General features: G+C 35.9%; 1 protein-coding gene across 3 annotated transcripts in view; it reads left to right on the forward strand.

Moving 5' to 3' along the window:
- LOC121408640 (mediator of RNA polymerase II transcription subunit 13-like) overlaps nt 1-23,281 on the forward strand; it is a 95,626-nt gene that overhangs the window by 26,374 nt on the left and 45,971 nt on the right. For all 3 annotated transcript variants that reach the window (XM_041600171.1, XM_041600173.1, XM_041600172.1), the window contains exons 5-7: nt 5,701-5,846; nt 7,077-7,352; nt 21,987-22,169. In XM_041600171.1, coding sequence (XP_041456105.1) covers nt 5,701-5,846; nt 7,077-7,352; nt 21,987-22,169 — 605 coding nt within the window. The remainder of the gene's footprint in view (nt 1-5,700; nt 5,847-7,076; nt 7,353-21,986; nt 22,170-23,281) is intronic.

Here is a 23,281-nt window from a genome sequence, read left to right on the forward strand (position 1 = left end):
AGATCCACTAAGAATGATTGCTCTTCAGATCCCTCCACATTCAAAGTAGTTCCAAGAAAAAAAAACCCAACTGAAATGTTTGTACCCATATGGATAGGGCCAACTATCAATTCCCTGGTCCCATGAATGCATTTTTTTTGTGTGTGTGTGTGAGTTCTTGTGAATAATGAAGTATCTTTGATAAGTTTATTGCATTACAGCATACACCTGGGAAGCATTTCATAATACATGTAGGACTTGTTGGATTTATTGTCCATCAAAATCTGTTTCATATGAGTTACCATATTAATGGACAGACTGTGCTTCTCAGCCAATCAAATCCATGGAGATTTTTGTCAGATGACAAATAATGATGAAACTGCAACAACGCTATCCATAAAAAAGTGGTTTACACATTACCGTGACTTTGAGCCAGGGTCTTCTTCAATATGATCTCATTACAAGAACCTGTAGATTTGATTTAAAGCAGGAGGCGTTAAGAATATTTGGTTCTTGCTTTGGGTGTGTTTCTTGAGACTAGGGGCAAAGCTCTGGCAAATATTCGCCACTGATCTCCACTTTTCCATGACTTTGATGTAGTGGGGAGACATCTAGTGAGTTGACCTCTTTCTACCCAGGGGAAAAAAGCCATTTTAAATGAGACATGTCTGCAGTAGTGTAAAGAACCAGAGGTACGGGTAGGAAAAAAAAGTGTGGGGGTTGGGTGAATATGCTAATCAGATGTTTTCCCCAGCTCTAAACATGGAAGCTGAACACACCTTCACACAAGCCTGTTGGGGTATTGCTCCATCGCAGGGAGTTTATTTATAGATGCAGAGAAGGGCTAGGATTATAAATTATTTGGGGAAGATCATTGGCTTTTCTCTGATGTGTAATCAACTAAATGGCATGCGGCAGAACTCACTTTTTAATTTTCTGTAGTCTTTAACTGTTTGGATTTGATGCTGACAAAATGGACATTTTGAAATTTTAACATTGTTAAATTTTTGAATTTTAGGAGAGGCATTATGATTAATTCAAATTTGTTAAAATGGATATGGTTGGTAGAATTAAATTGATTAGAGATTGAAAACATTACGAGTTCAGATATTGATGCTTAATAATCGTATTGTAATTTGATAAATTTGAGGCCGACATGTAAATGTATTATCTTGTAATATCCTATTCTGAATAGTTTTAGCTCATGTGATTTTTCTTAATTTTCTTCTTCATTCCATAATATAATATTTTTTGGGGGAAATTCTGTTAAATGGTAATGACATTTTAATACGTTGATTTCAACCGATTTGACACATTTTCCACCATCAGTATTCTGTGGATTAGAATGTAAGACATGAAATAAATTGAAATTCATGGGACGGAGGAGTTTCCCCCACTTCTAAATTTTTTATCTCTTATAATTTCAGAAGAAGGCTTTGAATTATGTTTTCACTCTTGCTAGGAAACAAAACTGCTACTCACGCATGTGTTTCGTCTCCTCGTGGGCCTCTTTCTGTACAAATAAAATGTATGTTTCCAATGGCAATAGAAAATGAGAGTGAATGAATAAGCTCTTCATATCAAATCTTGTACATGTAGTACTAATGATAATTTCAGAAATAGGATACCATTCAGTAGTTCTACAGCTGTTACTAGTAACCACATGTGACACTTTTATTAAATTTAACATTTAACTATAATATTGACAAATATTGGTAATTCAGTGACAGTAGACTTGTACACATTCCTTATGCTTGATTACTTGGACCTAGAAGTATGATGATCACCAGTAGATAGGCCTGTCAATTTCAGGACAGTACTTACACACCCAAGCAGACAATTACAGCAACAATGCACTGCAGTACTCTTTGCCATCAGGAAATGCAAGGTTGAAAAAAATAGGAGGAAAAATCATGCAAAATTGTGCTAAAGATGAGGGTACATGAATATGTACATGTAATGTACAGGTTAGGAAATAGGAAATATCCTTGCTTGATGTGTTATTACATGTTATATGTAGCTGGCACAGACTAAAAAAGGTTTGACATTGATCTATTGCACATTCTCTGTATTACCTGCAAACTAAAATTAGTAGGCCTAGTCCATATTATATCGACCCATCTCCCCCTTTGTACATGTACAAGTTTATCTTTGGCAGATTAATTAAAGATAAATTCCAGTTTTGGTAACGATCTTAAAATGACTTTTGACTGAATCTAATATAATGACCACCCAAGTGTCTGTTTGTATGAATAAAAAATATGTGCTAAAGGATTCTGGAAGAAATTGTGTAATTGCTGAGAAATCTATATAAATAAGCGCGGATTCTGTCACTTCCATCGGGTCTTTATTCCAGCAATATTAATACACTGTCCCACGTGTGCCTATCTGTATTGGTGATCTTCAGTGTGAACATTTTTCAGCGTAGATTTCAAGATTTCACAAAGTTCAGTTTATATAACTACAAGATCTAGATCCTTGATGATATTCTGACAATTAAGCCTGGTTTTACAGACTTTCTCATGAAATCAGTTTTTACTGCAACTACTGGCATTTCTCTTTAAACTTTGATGTAAGTTTCAGGTTAGGACTCGTGTTGAAGTTGGGAAGTGGATCAATATTACTTTGTAAGAAACACATCTTGTGAATATGACGATGATAGTCGTAATAAACCATTATATTTCATCGCCACCCATTGAATGTGGTACAGCTGTACAGGTCAGTATTGTCAGTTTTGAAAAGTAAATGTGTATGTCAATAATTTTTTTCTTTTGTTGATTGCCCTAACAGTGTTTGCCATTTTGGTTTTTAGATTACAGTACACATATTGCTTTTTATAATACATAGAAGGCTTTTTTCAGATGATTGTAAAAAAACCCTTAAAAAGTGAAATTCCAAATTCTTATTCTTTTTAATGCACATTGATTCAGTGCTTCTTCTTTCCTTGTAGGGTTATCTTACACATATTGCATACAGTATCAGTATTACACAGTATACATGAATGGAAAAAAGTGTGAATTTAATCAGTGGAAAAGGTCATTATAGGGACCGAGAGATAGCCCAGGGCTTTGTAATGTGAGTAGTATATCGCATCGCTACTACTGCTCCTGAGCAGCTACTTTCATCAAAAGATGGAGATATTCACACCTAGATATAGTACATGTACATGCAGAGTCCACAAATCTTCACTTTTGATAGATGGATCATACTTGGACATGTAGGCCTACATGTTATGTGAATGTGAATATGTACATGAGTGGGTAGTGCCAAAATGACCAATGTTTACATACATTCAAAAGGTAGGTTTACCAGTAGGCCCTATAATTTTTTGTTAAATTAGAAAGATATATATATATATATGTAATTTTAATATTTTGTTTCTGTCCAAACTCCAAAGATGAGAATAGACAACAAATTTAAATTTTGTTTTGTATTTCCCATTTCTTCCCCCCTGAAACCTTTGTTGTCAAAATGTGAATGGTATTCAGAGAGTATTAGCATTGTTATTCCTTCAAAGATGTGTTTGTGCTGTGTTACAAATGGACCTTGTTTTGACCTTCCATGAATACTTCACCAACTCACTATGGTTTTTCAGGTCTTTTTGTGTTTTCAATTTATTGTTAGAAGGAATGATACTGATATGAAATCACTCTCCCAGTACCCATCAGGAATGATTAATTATTGTGTGGGAAAAATAGAGAGGGTGCATCTGTGAGGCTTCTATCATTGTAACAGTGCCGAGCAATGTATTCAATTTTATTGATGGTTCTTTACCATTAGGAGTACTGTACATGAAGCTGTCCAACCTTCCACATTAGTTCTTTAGCTTATTATTGTAACCAACATAATAAGGGTGCATTCTTATTCTCTTATGTGGACATACTGGACAAGGACCGTAAGAATATAAATTAATGTTGCTTGTATGTTAGTAGTAAGTGTACAGTGCTATTTTCACATATTTCAGGGATACCAGTTTTCCGACTATTTCCGGAATTCCGACTTTGTCAATAATTGTTTTTTTTCCCTTTGATCCCACCGCCGATCAGCCGGAAAATATAATAGAGAGTAAACAACAACAAAGAATAAAGCAAGGAAATTATGAGATGGCCAAAACAAAAATTAGACTTCTTCAAAGATGTTTCTTGCAGTGCCTTAAGCGCGCGTTATATTCATAGTATGTTACGGTCATTTGCATTGTCATGCGCAATGTATATCTCAAAACTACTGAAATGGAAACAGCTATCTTTGCGAGATTTGGATGAAGCCAAACAAACTTTAAAGTTTATGGCATGCAATTAACAAGTTGGAGCCCTTGAAGCTCCTTGCTATAGCACTTTAAAGGATGTTATTTAGGACATTTATCTTTTGAGTATGCAACTTTTGGGGTTAGTTTTTCTGCTTTGATCATCTTGCGACCATGCTGTGTCAGCGGTGGTGCATGTACTTGGGGGGAAGGGGTAGAATTTATGTTTCAAAACGTTTCAGGGCCCTTTTTGCAGATGATAATGTATGTGTTTTAATTACATGGTTTCAAAAATCCTTTTTTAGAAGTTAACTCTGAAAATTTGCTTTGCCCAATTGATGTGGGGCCGGCAGCCACTGTGCAGCGCCAGATTGACAAGGCTCTATCCCTTTAATTGTTGAACACCAAACAGGGTAGCAGCAACTCTCATCTTTTAAGGTCTTTTTGATGCTGACAGTGCTTGAACTCTGACCTCCCGAAGTGCATTTTTACTTTTCTTCCACCCATTTCAAGTTTTTGAAACACCAAGTACATGTTCATTGTATAAAACCACAAGTCAAAACAGTGGACACCTTTCATGACCCCTCCTCTTCAGGTCAATGGTGCTTTAGCAGCTATGCAGCTGTGCATTAATGGCTTTTATGTGACTGATGATAATGCAGCCATAAAAAACCAAAGCCTTTTGAAACACATTTTGAGAGTGAGTGTAGAAACTTGTAAACCTCCAACTGGGATAAAGTTGATATACACAGCCTTTTTATCTGTAGGCAAAGGTGTGAGTGTAGTATAATTCCCGTTTTACACTTACAGTACATGTATGAAACACATAAGCCTGTTTTACCTACTGTCCAGCTTTTGGGCCTCTCACCGAGTTCATTGGCTATATGAGTCATGACCAGAATCGCGTTATGACCAATCACCATGTGTGTGTCTAGCCAATAGGATGACCCTTTATATCACATTAAGGATCATCATATTGACTTGAAGCAATCCAAGGACGGAGAGAATGGTTCATGAACATTATCCAATCCATAGGGTTGTCAAGCAACCCTATATTGGTTTCTAATTAGAAATTTGCATTTTTTTTAAAAATACCATTATTATATTTGAGTTTTTTTTATTACTTTCGAAATGGAGAGAAGAAAAAAACAGCTTTACAAAAAAAATCTGAACTACATGTATTCTTCATAGGCCTAATACTCCCCATCTACATGTATCTTTGTTTCTTTTCAGGGGGCTTTCAGCTATTCTTCAGACTTATTGTATTTGCCTCAAAAATTATTTTTCTGTTTCACTATTTTTCTTCATTAACTATGGTTTGAGTTTCTTTTTTGTTTCTTGATGGGGAGTTTTCCCCCTGTTTCAGTGTCATTCCTTGAGTTTCTTGTGTCTTTTCTTCATTAAAAATGATATTTCTGTTAATTTTTTCCTCCAATATTTATTATTGTAATACTATTATTCATTTTTCCTTTTTGCAGTGACCACCATTCTGTAAGTTTCTCATTCTTTCTTCATGGGGAAAAGACGGTATGCAGCAATGTAGAAGTTGGCCTGCATCAACCTGTCTGTCGGCTTACCGCTGATCATCTGGCCATTGCTCAGGGTTCGGCAACTGCAGTGCCGGGTAAGAAAATATAAAGATATTTGATCAAGTAGATGATAACATTCTATGAAAACTGACAAGTTTATTCATGCCTAACATTAAGCATTGTTATCAGAAATGATTGTCTGTACAATATTACATTATGATAGCACATATTACAATGTTTCAATATATATGCTTTCAGTGGACCTTGGTTCCAGTAAAATTATGGTTATTGCTTTAATATATTTAGTCACCATTACAACAGACCTTCACGTTTATAATTTCGTGGAGCTCAATAAATCGCTCTGTGTGAGGAGCTCAAATCAATTCATTACAATACATGTATGATAGATTGTAGATTTTTCTTAACATTGTATATATGCAATAGCTGTGTTAGCTATTAATTAATCTGTGGTGAAATAAGCCTGGGTCACGTCAATACGTTTGCAAGATGTCGTACGTGCTCCTGCTAAAAAAAAATTGAAAAAAAAAAATTGCTAAAATTTCACATTTTACATCTTTAAATCCATGAAATGACCTTCTTTTTTCCATAATTCCTTGAAATTACTTTGAATTAGTTGAGAACGATCAGAAAAATGAAGAATATTCACCACTTTCCCGACTCTGATTTGAACTTACCTTGGTAAATATTGTAGTCCCACATGTAGACTTCCATGGTGTTGCCATGAAAATCTACATATGGGACTACATGGGACTGCAATATTTACCGAGATTAAATTAAATTTTTGCTATCCTTATTTTTTTTAAGGAGCGCCGGCGCGATCGCGCTCCTCAAAAATGAAGGTCTGTTACAACAGTTTGATCTTTTCATGTTCTGACTTTGACTACATGTGACATAGTAATTGTTTGGCAAGTCTGCTGTCAACAGACAACAGTGTTATGATGGGGGTTTTGAACCTTGTACCCTGTGGTTCACCCTCTGTGTGCTGATAAGTTGTATTCTCGATGTCAGCTAGTAACTGGAAGAGCAGATGTCAAGTTATGTTAGTGTTATGTATGAATATAATCAGATCACTCAATCATTATGAATTGGGAGGGTAGAATCTGAATAAACACCAAACCTAAATCTTGTCTTGTAACATTTTCCTATTTTCTGGAACACTGTTTTCCTATTTTTGAGCAAAATCATGATTTATTTTTACAGGAGGAAAGTTTGGGATGTCTGTACAGCCTTTTCTCACTTTGATTGTATTGTACTGTTTTGATATCTACGTTTGTCTTTTTGTGTTTGTTACTCAATTTATTCAGTGATCCTATCCCCATATGGCCTAAGTGGTTTCCTCACTGGACAAGCCTACAAGGCCACCCACCAGGTTGCCCAGAGGATCCTCTTTGAATGGCAGTGCTTCTACCCTATCAAGCTGCAGAAGACACCAAAAGGGGAGCGTGATCGACACCATCACCACCACCATCATCATCACCACCAACACCATCATACTCAGCACCATCCTCATCATTACCATCCTGGGTACAGAGAGGAGGAGGAGGACAATACCATCCCTGCAGTGGTGGAGGTTCATGTCGGTGAGTTTCTAGAATATTCTGTGGAAACCAGGGTGCTTGTACCAGGAACTGATCTTCCAAGATTAGATGCAATTCTTTTGTAATGGTTCCAACATTGTGCACAAACAGTATGGCCCCCCCCTCTATTGATATTGTATTTAACACGGCATAATGCGCCAGTGGTTCATAGGTTGCAAGAGGGCAATCTTGAAAATCTTGAAAAAAGGTACTATCTTGAAAATCTCAAGATCTCAATTTCAATCGCTTTTAAGGTCCTACCAAGACTTGATGTGGTCTTTAAGAAGAGTGACACGAGATGATCTTTATTGTGTATGACGACAGGAGCACTTGGTGGATGCACAATTAATGTCCTGCCCATCACCTTTGGCAGCTGTCTTTGTTGGAATTTTTTCTCAGGGTTTGTGCAGTATTTAGTTTCCCAACAAAATCCATATGAACATTGTACCAGGAAAGAAGATTGTTATTATTGACTATTCATCTGATTGCCCGGGCTGCTTCAGTGGCAATTGATTAGTTCTATGGCATCTATCATTTACAAGAATTAAATAACTCAAATTTATTAGATAATACATTCAATACACTACAATACAATAAATACATTATTCACACACTGGATTCCACCAGTATGTCACATTTTTAATAACACAAAAATTGCTAGGCATTTACTTGTAGATTTCATCGTTGATAGGGTGTTATATGGGTGAGAAAAGATAATATTGTACATGAAGGTTCTATAAATTGTGTATTGTAGGGTATGTTGTGCATTAAAGAGTAAATTGCTTCATTTCTTTTTGCATGTTCAAATAATCACAAAGCCATTGTTTTGAAAAGTTGGCAACTAATATATATTTTCAGTAATACTATGCCGATAGGCTTACACCTACTAATCATTCAGCCTTTTGCTGCCAAGCATTGTTTGAATGAACTGTTGAAATGAATAATATTGATGTGATTCTTCTGGTTATAAGAAAATTCAAAGTTGAGCTCTCAAACTCCTTGGTAATGTCAAGACTTCACTCAGCAGACTAGAGTACAGTTTCACCACAGTATCATTTTTGACAAACAGCTTTACATTACTCAAAGAAATCAGAATTTTGATATCATGAAACAGGCTTCTTTTTATGTGAACGAATCAGCACTTTTCCTTTGCCTATAATTCAATAATGCATCTCGCGAGGGATAATTGCAGAGCAATCTCATACCTGTAGTCATGCTATGAATTTCTAGCATGCGCAAGTGTTGGTTTCTTCCTTGTGATTGTTTGGCAAGCTTCCAAAAATCGAGATCCGACCAACATCTCTTTCCAGTCATGATTCATATAATTAAACTGACAATATACACATTTGTAGTTTAGTGCATTATAATGTTTATGGCAGTTGCAACAAAATTTGTAAAACATTTTACCCTTCCCAGCAAGTGCCGTTAATTTTCTTGCAGTGCATAGATGTGAATGAATTGAAATTGAATAGGAAAAGGTTCCTTAAATGATGGAAATGCATTGGTTTGCTGTCAAAGAAATATGTTTACTGGATTATGTGTGTTTACTTGATTACTTCACTTCAATTATGACATTATTGCAATTCAGATATTCAGTCGTATTTATGAAAATTGTGAATTAGATTATAGATTTTACCTAACAAGTGGCTTTTTTATCCTGTATTATCTGTCATTTGTCTTAATCGAAGATCATTCATCACTGAAGGCGAACTTTCAGATCTTTTCTTAAGTTTTGTAGTATTATCGTTATGTAAAAGGAAACTCTTTAACCCACATTTATTCAGACACACTTGCTGACTTTCAATAGAACAAGATGATATCAGTATTCAGAATCAGATAATTGTAAACTTAGAAGACGAGAAAAGGAGGCTTGCATCCAATTACAAATGATGGTTGGTCATGGCTGTATATCAAATTTCACTCAGAACGCAGCAGACGGAGCCTTTGTTAATGATAATGGTTGAATACATACAACTGCAGACAATGATGTCTTGGTTCATGTTGTCAGACAGGGCCACATGATTCAGGGAAAATTACAGGGGGGGGGGCTTGGGCGATATAGTCCCCAGAATGCTCTGAAAAAAAAGCCGTGGAAACTAAAAAGAGGAGCCCGGAAATCCCCTATCATTGCAATGTTAAAGCTAATCTAACGTTTTAGATTTAGGCACTAAGTTTTGAAAAGTAACCTTCCAAAATTAAAACTTATTTTTTTTGCCTGATGACATTGTCTGGTACATCTGAAGGGTCTAATGGCTTTAATCATGCAAATTTTGAGACCATGATCCATGTTTGCTACTGCCCAACTGACATAACTGCCTTCATACCAACCAATATTAAGTCATTGGAAGTAACATAATATCTTTTGACAGTTTTGACTGGTGTGACTCAAGCATTACATTTTGTAATACCTTTTCTTCACAAGCATGTTCAGGCAACATTTGGGTCAATACTTTAACCAAATTTGATATTTAATTTTGGGCAGACTCTGTATGTTCTTGAATTTTAAGGTCCAACATAGGTCAACATTGATGCATGCGGTCCATGAAAAGGAAACCTACATACCACTTCAGGGCAGTGTGACATCCTAAACAGCATTGTGAATCTAGTTGCATTTAAACAATTCCAGCAAACAAGATTCTGACAGAGATGCATTTCAAAATTGGATATTTACCATTATTTTCTATGGGCATTTTCAGTGTTGATTGTTTAAAATATTTAAAAAACGTAATGGTTATTTGTAGGGGAGAATTTGTTGTATGAATGCAACAAAAGTCAAGGTAAAATATCCTCCATTATCTTCCTTCTCATTTCCTTTAATATTAGTAATGTTCAATAATTGCAGTAACTGCATTTACAGGTCAATTTTTTCTTTTCCAGAAAAGAGAAGGAAAAAAACGACTACAAAGCTTAAGACGTTTTCAAGTTTAAGATTTATCACCTATACTTTTAATAATATTTGAAAGAGATGTTTTTAATTTGAATAACCAAAGTTTTTGTTCTTGTTATATTGAAAGGAATGTTAGCATACCAAATTAATAATAATACTAATGATATTGAAAAAAAGGAAATTGATGAAAAGATTTTGGAAACCAGTGTTCATTTGATGTTACACAACATAAAAAATATATTCAGCAAGCAGCTTATTTCTTGTACTTAAGCAATGCATGTAAAATAATACGAAGATGTATGTTTAGTCAAAATCCTTTGAGATAAGGGGTTTTCCCTGCTTTTTTTTATTACAACCCCCCCCCCAAAAAAAAATAAGTGAAGTCCCTTCGAATGCATTCCACCTAGAAAGGTAACGGCACTGCATAAATTTGGTGATGTAGTGGAACTCCTCGTGCGACAACTCACTGACCACTTCTGATGTCCACCTTTGTCATAATCAACTCCATTGGTGACATCAATGGTCAATGATAACATTGGTTGATTGTATGGTTGCCATCAATGCTTACTTTTCGGGTGACTAGTTCACTACAACTACAAAACTTATTGACAGGAACTATAAACAACTGTGCTGTTGAAGTGAATTCATGCATCCGTACATAGTCCCTGTATTTCCCCTCACTTTGATGAGGATTGAAGGTTTCCTCTGAAGAATTAATGAGATGTGCCCCAGTCTCATGCTACCCCCTCTTTCCTGCTCGCTGCGTTGACCTAGTCTTCCATTGCAGACACTATTGTGACTCACTGCAGAATGGAATTGCCAGTTGCCCTTCAATGGACTGATAATTGTACAACAATGACTTTTTACAAGGTCACCAGTCCATTGATTTTCCATGCATGCACCGAGCTATCCAACAGTGTTTCTGCTGTCTAGTTCCACACAGTTATCGGTGGCCTTGAATTGTAGGGCATGTTTTCTTGAATAGAATGATGGTTGTGCAAAAGTTAGCCAACAGGCCTAGGACGTCTCCTTTGTAACTTTCCAATGTTAATACATTCCTATCTACATAGTTTGTACCAGTGCAGGTGTTCATCTTCTTGCAATGGAGCAATTGTCCTGACTGAATTGTTTGTCGTCCACAGGCTCATTGCAGAATAAAGTGCAATAAAAACAACTCCAGAAATCAAATCCAATTTGATTTTCAACCAATTGGAACCAGGTATCTGGTACTCTGGATTGATCTCTTTGATGGCATTTAGATGCAACTCTTTCTGCTATTGGTCCCTGGTCTCCTCCGTAACACAAAAGTAGCAATGAATCACAAACTTGCAACATTGCCCAATCAATTGCAGTTTCATGTGCTTTTTTTCAACACACTTTGTATGAACTATAAAGCAGAATACATTTTTTAACTTTGAAATGGCTGCAATTCTTTTTTTTTTACATTGCTTTTGAATGGTCAGAACCTTCATTACATAGATTTAAACCCCAAGTTCAATGTGCAGACACCATTGTGGCATCTGCACGGTCCTGTAGCCTTAAACTTTATAGCATTTGGTCATAGGGCTGATTATTTACAATTTGTTATATTGATCACTATTCGCAATCTACCGTACAAAAAAAAGTACAATCAATCGCTAATCTCTGTGTTCCAGGGCTCTAAGCTTACTAAAGTAGGGCATGGTCTGCAATAATTGGTCTTTCCCTTGAAGTTGAACAACTCCTGTCCAACAGGAGATCCCGAAAGATTTACACTAGGGACTGTGCCTGCAGAAATTGCATCAAGAGACTAATCCCAGTTTGTCAGCAGTGAGTGGTCTTTCAAAGTTTCCTCAATGGCTGTTGCTGCCACTGCTGCTGACGGCTACGACCAGCATAGTGAAGGCTCTTCTACCTTGGTCCCAGGAAGTAAGGGCGAGCTGGACTGGTGTGTCACTTCCCAAGGGGAATGCGGACATTGACACAGATGACTCAGAAATCAGCATTTGAATATAACAGAGACCAAGTTTCCATGTTTGTTGCTTTTTATCCTTTATTCCCCTATATCAAAAGATTAAAAAAAAGGAAAAGAGAGAAAAAATGTATGTTATGAATACTGTATTACACTATAGGTCTTAAATATTTGGATCACAAAACTCTGGTCAACTACGGAGAGATTTGACTTAAAGAAGAAATCAGATAACATTTCTTTCGCCTTTGGTCTGGAAATAGTCCTACATGTATTGTTAAAAACAAGGTAATTATTTGACTTGTGAAACAAAGTGATAAAATGGAACAGACCTACATGTAAAACCTTTGGTAATAGAATGGACAAATGCATTTCATGGTATGCAATGTTTGGGTAATTTTCCATTGTGATGATAAATAAAGAATTTTGTGTGCAGAACATATTTACCTATTGAATAATTGTAGCCTAATATCTTGAATATATTTTTTTTCCTTGAGTAAAGCTATATCTGTGATATGTTTGCAAATCATTTATTTAAAGAAAGAATTTTGTCGGCCTCTACCAGGTACATTCACACCCATCCCCCAAAATGCGAAAAATCTGGAAAAAGGGTTTGAGAGGTTGTATTTCAAAATGCAATTACCACCCAGTACCCTTTCTGTGTGTTGACTATTAGACAACAGTCTGAGTCTTTCAATATTAGGAAATTATTGTTAGCCTTATTAGTCTCAATGCCTAAAGACTTGGTGTGCAAGGTCACATGTTGGTTGAAATGAATACATGCATGTAGGGAAGTTGATGAAAACGTGAGAGACCGTATTTGTCAAGCTCTCAAGTGAAGGACGCACAGCATTTGAATATCATATGGCTCTCAGCCAGCAATCATAAAGATTAAACAAATGAATTGTGGTGAATATGGTTTATAACATTAATAAACCATTATGGCAGCACTGTTCGTTGAGCTTTATCCGTGTTGAAGAGTAGAGGGAAAAGTCCATTTTGTGTGACAAGTATATTAGCACATGAAGACATTGAAGAATGGATTAAGTAAAGCAAGTAATTAGGTCTTCCCAAAACAGGAGAGATATAATTATATTTATCCAGACACACACATCTCCACTGTCATCGTGTGTCGGTATTCAGAGTCGTCATGTACAATACACTGAGAGCACACAATGCTGGAATGATTGATGAACTTTGTATTGACCCCTTTACCGCTCTATGTATGCATAACTCAGATATGCGACTACTCGAGGAATATGTTCAGACTGTTTAAATGCAATTAAATCGCTTACAGAATTGACATGAAAAGGAAGAGAGATGTCCCTTAAATTTCTTTGGAGCACACAATTAGGAATGAAGAATTACTCTTTACTTGGGTACAATGGTTTGCTATCAATTGCAAAATGGCAATGGCCAGTCATAATAATTGTTGCATGAGATTTGTAATTGTTCTTAAAGTTGTTATGGGACCCTATGTGCACACAAAATTATAATACTTGTCAGGGATCACGAGTAGGCTTATGCTTTTGTGATTATTCTTTTAGTGGGTTGATAAATAAGTTATGTATTTTATGCAAAACTGATTTAATTTTCTCCCTAGTTTTTCCATAGTTTTTAATTAAGTAGGCCTACATGTACTTCAATAAAGATTAAAGAATATTGTTTTCATGAAGAAACTCATATTTTTTGTAGTCTGAATAAGCTTCATTCCTCTCTGCAGAAGGCACCGAATAAACATAGCCGCAATTTGTTGTAGTAACCAGTAGAAAGCAGTATAAACCAGCAAACAGACGGTCAGAGAGACATAGAAAGAGAGAGAGAGCGGGAGAGAGGAGAGAGACGCAATGTGCATTAAGCTACTTCCTATTTCCCCAGTACACAGTGACCCGATACATGCCCCGAAGTCCATGACATACAGTGGCTTTTAGATTGATGAGCTATAGAACTGAAGAATGAATCTAGGCCACCACTACAGATTTTTTTTTCCTGTTTCCAAATTGAAGAAAAATAAAAGTTGAAGCATTGTCCAATTTTAGGAAATTACATTCTGATTCAAATCATCATAATGATGACAAATAAAAATGATAATGACGATAACAAGATAACGAAAGTAATCATATGAATAATGATAATGAAAATTATTATAAAGCGTCTTTTCAAAAGTTACAAAACGCTTTGATAATGATAATGATGCAGCCGTATTTCTATACTTTTTAATAATACTCCTGCTGCTGCTGCTACTACTGATGGAAGGCTAGGAAAAGAATTTTATACATTGTTGAAAGAAGAGAACTGCTTTGACTCTATCTCCTCCATTAGAAAAAACACAAATACACAGGGTTGCTGGTTGGGGATGATTTAATATTTGCCTAATCTTCTCCACTGACCTCTACCCCAAATAATAGTTGAGTGGAATAAATGAAGAAAGATAAAACACACTTAATGGAAATTAGTTTTTAAAATGAAATTTGTATGTTATGTCTTAACTTTCACTCAATTTTACAAAACAGTGACATGCCTATCGTCAGTATGCAAATGAGAGAGCCGATGGCGTTACCAAATCACTATTATGTATTTTACTAGCGGCAATTTGCAGGACATGTTTTAAGATGTAGAAACCTCACTCTGTAAATGTACATGTACACGCATATCGACTGTGTCTTGCTGCGGATCTGTGCTATATTTGATGCCCAGTCGAGATCGTTGACCTTTCCCCCAGGGGTCATTAGACCAGAAATGAAGACCAGAGCTGCAGGGGAAACCACTAAATGAATGAATGAATTGATACAGCTTCATAGTATAAACGACTTCATGTTGGCCTAGAAGCTTCCACAAGAAAATAGGATTTTGCAGCTCTGCCAGTGAATTACCATTGATCTATTATTCCCTGGTCTAGCATTTCGCTTTCCGTTTAATACCATTGTGAGAAAAACTTAGCAGATAGACTCTGGCTTCCTGCATGTTCTTTGAACAGTTAAACAGTTGCAGGACGTGCTCGGGAGGAAGCTTTCCAGAATCATCACCATAGCGACCTATTATTCAGAGTTAAATGGGTAGAGTTCAGAGAATTTTGACATTGAGGAGGCTCAAGCTGACTTCCCTTGATATGATGTCAGATATCCACCTATTTCAAACGATTTGAGCCTGCCCTTTCAGTCAACATTTTGATAAGATTTTAGATCGTGCCATTCATTTTTCTTTTGTATTATTCTTTAGCATGCATTAGGACACGACTGGAAAGTTCAGAATTTATTTTATTATTTGTAGATATTGTAGGTCATAGAGGACATCTCGAAAAATCGAATAGAATTTATCTTTATGATTAATTACAATTTATTAATTATTTACTGATTGTTATTTGATATGTAGGCCTATATTTGCTGTTTAGATTAGATCCTTATCAATTTATTTTTTTTTGGAAATGAAGCAATAAATGTGGGTGCAACATATTTGTTTTCAAGTCAATAATTTATGTTTATTTTAATATTTTCACTGATTATCAAAAGTTTGTCTATACATCTATCTCTTGCATCTCTCTATAGGTTTGCATATATGTGTAAATTACTAATTTCTTGTTGGAATCCCCTTCCTGTCTAAATCCAGGTGCAATCAAAAACTTGATCTCTTATCGTTGTAAAAGTAGCTTTATCGTATGTTTTCTCATCTAACGCCAAAATTAATATAATAATGCCCACTCTCATCATTCTGACATGTATCAGTTTCTGATCTAAGGTGACAGTCTTGCATGGGATGGTAGATATATTGCTGGGTGATACAGGATGGGCTATGTTTTCATGTGCTGCAGTGTATTGTTCCTCATCTTGCCATGTGTTGGTTTGTTTGGTTCGGAGGTTTGAGTGATTCCATGTGACAAGCATGCATAGGCTAGATCCATAGTCTGTTAGGCAGAAGCTGAAGAGAGATTTTTTTTCAACATTGAATATGTTTTCCCCTCACTCCTTGCCATTTATGATATTTTTTCAGGGCTTCATACTTGACATGCTTACACTATAAAATGGATTTTAGCCTGTTTTTAAATGTTCACTGTAACATCTTTTTCTTTTGTGATATTGACACACATACAAAATATTTATGATTCTTGTATTTTGTTGAATTTAAAGCAATGGATGATTAGGTGAGGAAATACAATGCTTTAATAACAATGGTCCAAATGGTTAATTCCAGATAAATATATGTACCTCTTGTCAAATTGATGATTTTGTGTTTCTTCATAATTCCAATACAATATTGAAATAATCTTTGTCTATGTGAGAGATTTTTCAAAGCAATGATAATAGATATATCTTTATGGAAATCAATTAATGGGAAATTCATCAAGTACATGTAGAATTATAAGAAGGGGGGGGGGGGGAACTGGTATATTTAATTTAAACACAAGTAGCATGCTCCCTACATTCCCCAATATGTAAGAACCAGCCCTGTGATGCCTTTTTTTTTTGGGGGGGGGGGTGTGTCAGGGAGGCAAATTTGAAAGTTAATTTAAATTGTGAACTGGAGATCATAAAAGTACAGTGTATGCCATTTGTGAATTGAGCTTAATTTTAAAAATAGAAAAAAAGTGGAAAAGAAACAAAAAGATAAGTGCATGCCTTTGTCGACCAATTGATGGCTTGAAGGAATCAAATGAAAATGAGCATGGTCTCTTACAATGATTTTTGCAATGAAAATTGAAATTATATTTTTATACATGGAAAGAACTCTTTAAATAGCACAAAACTCCCACAGACCGACTCATAAATCATCTTTGAGCCTTATGCAGTTGCTAGGGATATACTGTGATAAATCCAGGCAAAACTGACTTCCATCTTCTTGTTCAGCCGCATGCATCTCACTTCTGCTTCGCTAAACCTGCCAGGCAAAGGCAGATCTCTTCCATTTTCTAATTTCCACATTCAAATCAATATTTGATGCAGGGATTTTAACTCTTGTTAACGCATGTTGATTCATGGAGATCTGGATTCTTGCTATGCATTTTTTTTAATGGTGGATATGTGAATTGAAGTGCTGCCAAGAAGATGTATGGATATTGGTCTCAAGAAAAGGATAACTGGGGAGTATTTATTATGAAACAGTCATTTTCACTGATTATATTACTCTGAACCAATGAGATGCAAGGAGTTCATAAGCTTATAAACAGAGTGAAAATTCACAGTTTCTTGAAATGATCCTGTGATCAAATAGTGTCTGTCTAAAAATGGCACTGTCGGTCACTAATTGTCTTTGACAAAAAAATCAAATAAAAAATGTATCATTTTCCAGTGAGATATAATTTGAATTTTAGTTTAAAAATAGAACTTAACCAAGTGTATGGATGTTTATAAGGAGTTAGTTTCTCTTCAGAAGCATGGACAAATTGTCACACTTCACACAAACCATCACAAAAGGATTTTAGCAAAAAGAGTGAATTTTTGAATAAGTTTCTTTTAAGACCATTTTTGAGGTTTGACGGTGTGCAATTCAATTTTGATACCATGATAGTACAATATTTAAAGAGTAGAGTGAGACTACTGCAGAAATAGACACTCAACAGTCTACATGTAGTAATAGTAGTTTGAATTAAAAATAAATTGGATGTTAATAACGATAAAAATTAAAAGTTTGATATGCATTTCGATATGCCATGATAATCCTACTGTACATTGGAAAAAACTGAGCCTTTCACACCAACTGTCACATGACTTAAAAAAAACATGCCATGATTTCATTGCTTGCAATTCCATTTCAAGTGCACATTGTTTGCTGGTAAAGATCTCACTTCGTTGATTGACATAAGTGGATAATAAGAGTTTGATTCTTATTCCTGAAATAACAAGGATTATATTATAGACCAGGTCTATTTTTTCCTCATTTTTCTTCATCTTGTTTAAGAAAAAAAATTTGCAAGATGCTGATTTTGCCTTTTTTCCCCTTTTTTTTACCAAGTAAGTAACTAAAACAAACCCTTGTTAATTTGTATTGAGCTCTTACTGAAATAAGTGTTTGAAGCAGAAAGCTCACTGCTCTGATAATGTAGATTTATCTAGATTTTTTTCTTCATATACCCATTGTGATATTGGTTTAATTGCTTGTATTGTCTTGCCTTCAAGTTGCTGATAGTAAACCAGGTTAGGATAGAAATTCAAGGATAAATCAACAAAGAGGAAATAAGGAGAGGGAGGAAGGGGAAGGCAATATTTGCAAATCAGTCTAGACGAGATATTTGACTCCTCTTTCAGACTAGTTTAATCTGTTGTATATATCATTCTAACAGATTTCTTTGAATCTGTGGTTTAAGTAGAATTTTAGTTCATAGAAATCAATTATCGGGTTGGACTACTGTCCACAACGTGAAATAATGCACACAAAATAGGAAATGATGTACAGAAATAAAAGAATAATTCCCAGAAATCTACTTGCTTCGTAATTTATTGAAAAAATGTATTTCAGAGAAAAAGCATCGTTCCAAACTAAATTGCAATAAAATCTGGGTTTTGCTTTATCTGAGACTGAGAGAAGTGAATACAAGACTCAGCAGTCAGCAGACGGATTTGCCTTAAATGGAAAACTTGAATGCATTGGGGACTGCATTGCTATGGTAACAACATGGCAATAAAAAAAGAAAAATTTTCAGAGCAAACTCAGCCAACTACTTTTTTTTATTTTTTGCCAATACTCATGGAACTGGTACCCCATTCTCATCTACTTTCTTAAACCAGTTTACTAGATTTCAGCTATGGGATCGCCTGAAGTGGTCTTGGAAATGATCTAAGACCCCGTTCTCATGATACTCTCTAAAACTAGTTTACTGGAAACCGGTTCAGGAAAACCAGTTTGGAAGATCGCTTTGCTAGTGTTCCCATTTGATCACCCGAAAGTGATTTTCGAAATCACTTCACCTAAAGCGATTTTGTTGCTACAGGAACGCTCTCATTGGGGTGACACGTTTCATGCGAAATATGAAAGCGCAGCGTAGGCATTCTATACAAAGTGTGTGGAGTAGCGCTTAAAATGTGCTAAGATTGCCCACCGAAGAACGGTTCTGAACTCACTTAAGCTAATACCAGTTTAACGAGGCAAAGCGATCTTGAAAATAACATTGCGAAGTGGTTTTATGAACCAGTTCGGAAGATCGCTTCCAAGATCACTCCGACCATTTTCATTACACGTTAAACTTGTTTCCATTTAACTAGTTTTAGGAAGTTAGTGAGAACGGTGTCTTAGTTGGCACTACAACAAGCCAGTTTGGAAATTACACCTTGTGATATGGTTTTCTAGACCGCTTTGCCTCCTTAAACCACTTTAATTGTTTTAATATTAATCTTAATACATGTACAGCACTTTTTATCTCAATCCATGAAATGGTTCGTAAGACTGAATAGGACATAAATCATTCCTCTCTCTCTCATTGTTAGGTCCATATCATTGTTTCCTGATCTTACTTTCATTTTTCATTCTCACATACCCCATATTTTTCAATTACCTAAGTGTTCATGAAATGTGTACTGTTTTAATAAGTAAAAGAGGGCACTTTGTGATGAGATTCTGCCAGCCACTGGTACTTTGCTGCATTTAATCTAAATATTTAATGAGTTCATCTCTCAAATTGAGATGAATTTTCCATTCCCTTCTGAATTCACCAAGAATAAAGACACTCATTGTCATCTGCCATGTGCATCATTGGGTGGAATGTCATTGCATACAAGTGCACAGTGATTAACACTGAACATAAATTGCTTTAGAGCCATCGAATAGTGATGGAAACCAACATTATCGGTGTAGTGAAAGTATCTATTGTCTTCTGGCAGTTGGTAATGAAAGCCTTGCATTTGGTGTTGCACTTGCGTTATACTACGCATTAGCATATTCTGATTTTCAGCCCTAATGTTCCCACGCTTCATTGATTCCTTCTAAGCATAATGTATTCCCAGTGCATCTCATTCTCTGGTTTCCTTGAGAGCAAGACATCCCCCCTCTCTTTAGCACCGCAGTCTATCTTTTGCCTATTATTTTTTTCTTGGATTTTGTCTTGTCATTCTCTCTAATAAAAAATGCTTTACTCTCATTCTACTTACCCGTCCTTCTCTTTCACCTCATATGTTCTTTCTCCCTCCCCCTCTCTGTTTTTCTTTTTGTCTCTTCTTCCTTCCCCCTCTCATGGTGCGTAGAGATCATTGTGTTTTTGTGCAGCGCAGCTAGGCATGAATTTCATGCCCGATAAGTCAGCGGTATAATTGTATGTGCATCGCGACTCTTCGCCCGTGATGCATTAAAGCTTGCTTGCCGAGGCTGAGGGGAGAGGGATATGGTGGAGCGGCCATGCATGCGTAATAACGTCTTATAGCCCTCCGCTGACAGACCCGTTCAATCACATTGGTTATAACGCCTCCGACTTACCAAACATCCAACCAAATTGATGCCTGCTGAACACATCTTCCACAGAGAATCATGTTTCAGTGGGAATCCTTTTCTCTTCAGCTCTCTTTTTTCTTATCTCTCCCTCTCTTCACCTGTTTCTCCCTCTCTTCGTCCTTCCCCTTCATCCTTGAACGATGTATAAATGGAGTCGGAATTGAAGGAATGTTGTGTGTGAAATGATCAAGTGTCTATTGCATTGATCAGCATGGTATCTCCTTACAAGGTGATAAATACTTGTTTTAATCTGAAGATGGCCATCTTAATTATTCAGCAGCATTGTGATTCCTAGGTCTTGAATGTAATTCAGAATGATAGGTATGACCCAGTAAAAAAAGAAAGATTCGAATTTATATTGAAACGGATTAGGATGGTGTAAGAAAATAAAGAGGTGTGAGGCTTCCTAGAGTATAAAGTTGTCTTTTTAAGCAGGGATGCCCCCCACACCTATTGAGTGTGTTATTTGTGTACTTCACTCCTGATTGACCCTTTCAATGAGATTCGGTTAAATCAAAACCATGCTGTCATGTTATTTTTTTTCTTCCCTATTCATATCATTGGAAAACCTGTCAAGAAAAGTGATCTCTTTTGTGTTGAGCGTTTCCTGTTTTCATGGTGTCTTTTCTTTGTGTATAATTGAAACTTGTGTATTCTGTAAATACATGTATAGGGTCGATCAATGATATTGTGTGCTTCTGAATATCAATTTAGCCCAACATAATTTCTTTCCACTAATCTTTCTTTAAATATCTCATGTGATTATAATGTCTGTTACAATTTTTCACAACTTTCTTATTCGAGCTTTGTTTTTACATGTATGTTTCTCTTCAGCTTTTAAGCTGTCCAGTGGTCTCATTATCTAGGTTTCAAAGCCTTCTTAGCCAGATAAATGAGGTTAACCATGCTATTAAAATTATATATATCCAATGCATCTGTATACAATATTTTGTATCGCATATATGTATTTATATGCCAGATTTATAATTATTTTTTATGCGTGTTTGATAACTATTATAAGCTATTTCAAGAATGATCTTTTCTATCCTAATATCTTTCTTAACCTTTTGCCTACTGGAGCCTGTTGGCCCTTGAAAGATGATGATGGCTACATTATATGTTAATCATTATTTTTTACCATAGAATTACAGATTCTTGAATAACAACTGCATTCAATCTATTTTCGTCTGTGAATGATCATTTTAGGTCTTTAAATGCCAACATGAAACACTGAAAATGTTCAAGATTTTTAAATCAATGTTTTTATAGTAGCATTAAAAAAACTGTGTTAGCCATTTGATGTACATTACAGTATTCAAACCCTTATGTTTAACTTGAGTGTTTTCTTTCATTTCCACCATCATCCCCCCCCCTTTCCTCCTGCTTGCAGGGAGTTATCTAACGGATGGCTACCTTACAGGCGGTATCCGGATGCTGTATCCGAGCTGCTATGTGCTGGTACCTCAGAGTGAGTTCTCCCATCACCATGCGATGGCTGTTCAGGCTGGGGGCTACATCCCACCACCCTCCATGGGGCTAGGGCATGGCAAGATCAACGGACCTGCAACTCCTGGTCAGTATACTTACTTATATGCAAAGAACCCCCCCCTCCCCCGAAGAAAATAATGAAATAAAGACAATCACCCAAATCACAAACAATGTGCCATTTTAGCAGTTCCATTAATTAGAATTTAGAGATTTTCCTAAGTGAAGAATAGAAAAAGAAATTGACCTAAACCCTCTCACCCCCCCAAAAAAAAATTCTTACCCTGCTTATGGTTGAAAATTCACCACTTGATGGGTTGAAGATGGTGATTGACATATCGTAAGTTGGTCCTTATCATCTAGAGAGGAGTGATAATGAAGTACTAATGTGTCAACGTCCTTTCGAGATGGTGGCATTACAAAGGCTGCTTTGCTCATATGAAGTTGCAAAATTGTGAGCTCATATTCCAATGATCATATGATATTAACCAACTTGTTTAAAAAAGCACAAAAAGAGAAAATACATGTATGTATTGATTTAACTTTCTTAGACATGATTGATATGCACTATAATTTATTCAAATTGTACTCACGTGGTATACTCCATGCACCACCAACCTTTTGAATTGATAATTCTAGTCATTGTATTACATGTATACCACAGGCAGTAATGATGCCTTTCCCTGAGTGAAACCTTTACATGTATGTACCTATCTGTAGTGAAAACCTGTCTATAAAGACCACCCAATGGATATGAGCAAATGGTCTTTCTGGACCTTAAGAATTATTTGAGGGAAACCAAGCATGGTCTTTTCAGACAGGTTGTCTTAAAAGCAGGTTTGACTAATTGGATTATTAGTCCCTAGGCCCGAGGCATTACATTTATTTGAAAAACGTTTAAATGCAATAAAAAATGGAAAAGGCTTGACTGATAGTACAATGGCATGATGTCATACTGTCTAATCAAGATATGACATTATGTATCTGTGTTTCAAGATAAAGTAATAGCATATGTTGCAAACATTCACTTAGTAATTATATCTCTATTGTTTGTCCCATTAACCATATTTTATGTTAAATGCACAGATGTTATAGAAGTGCTAGAGAGCACTTGATTCTCACTCTGTGTCATTACAATGAAGAGGAAACAGTGTAGAGACTAGGATCAGTTCTAAAATTAGAGCTAAAAAGGCTTATATC

The sequence above is a fragment of the Lytechinus variegatus genome, chromosome 2, assembly GCF_018143015.1.
Source record: "Lytechinus variegatus isolate NC3 chromosome 2, Lvar_3.0, whole genome shotgun sequence".
NCBI lineage: Eukaryota > Metazoa > Echinodermata > Echinoidea > Temnopleuroida > Toxopneustidae > Lytechinus > Lytechinus variegatus.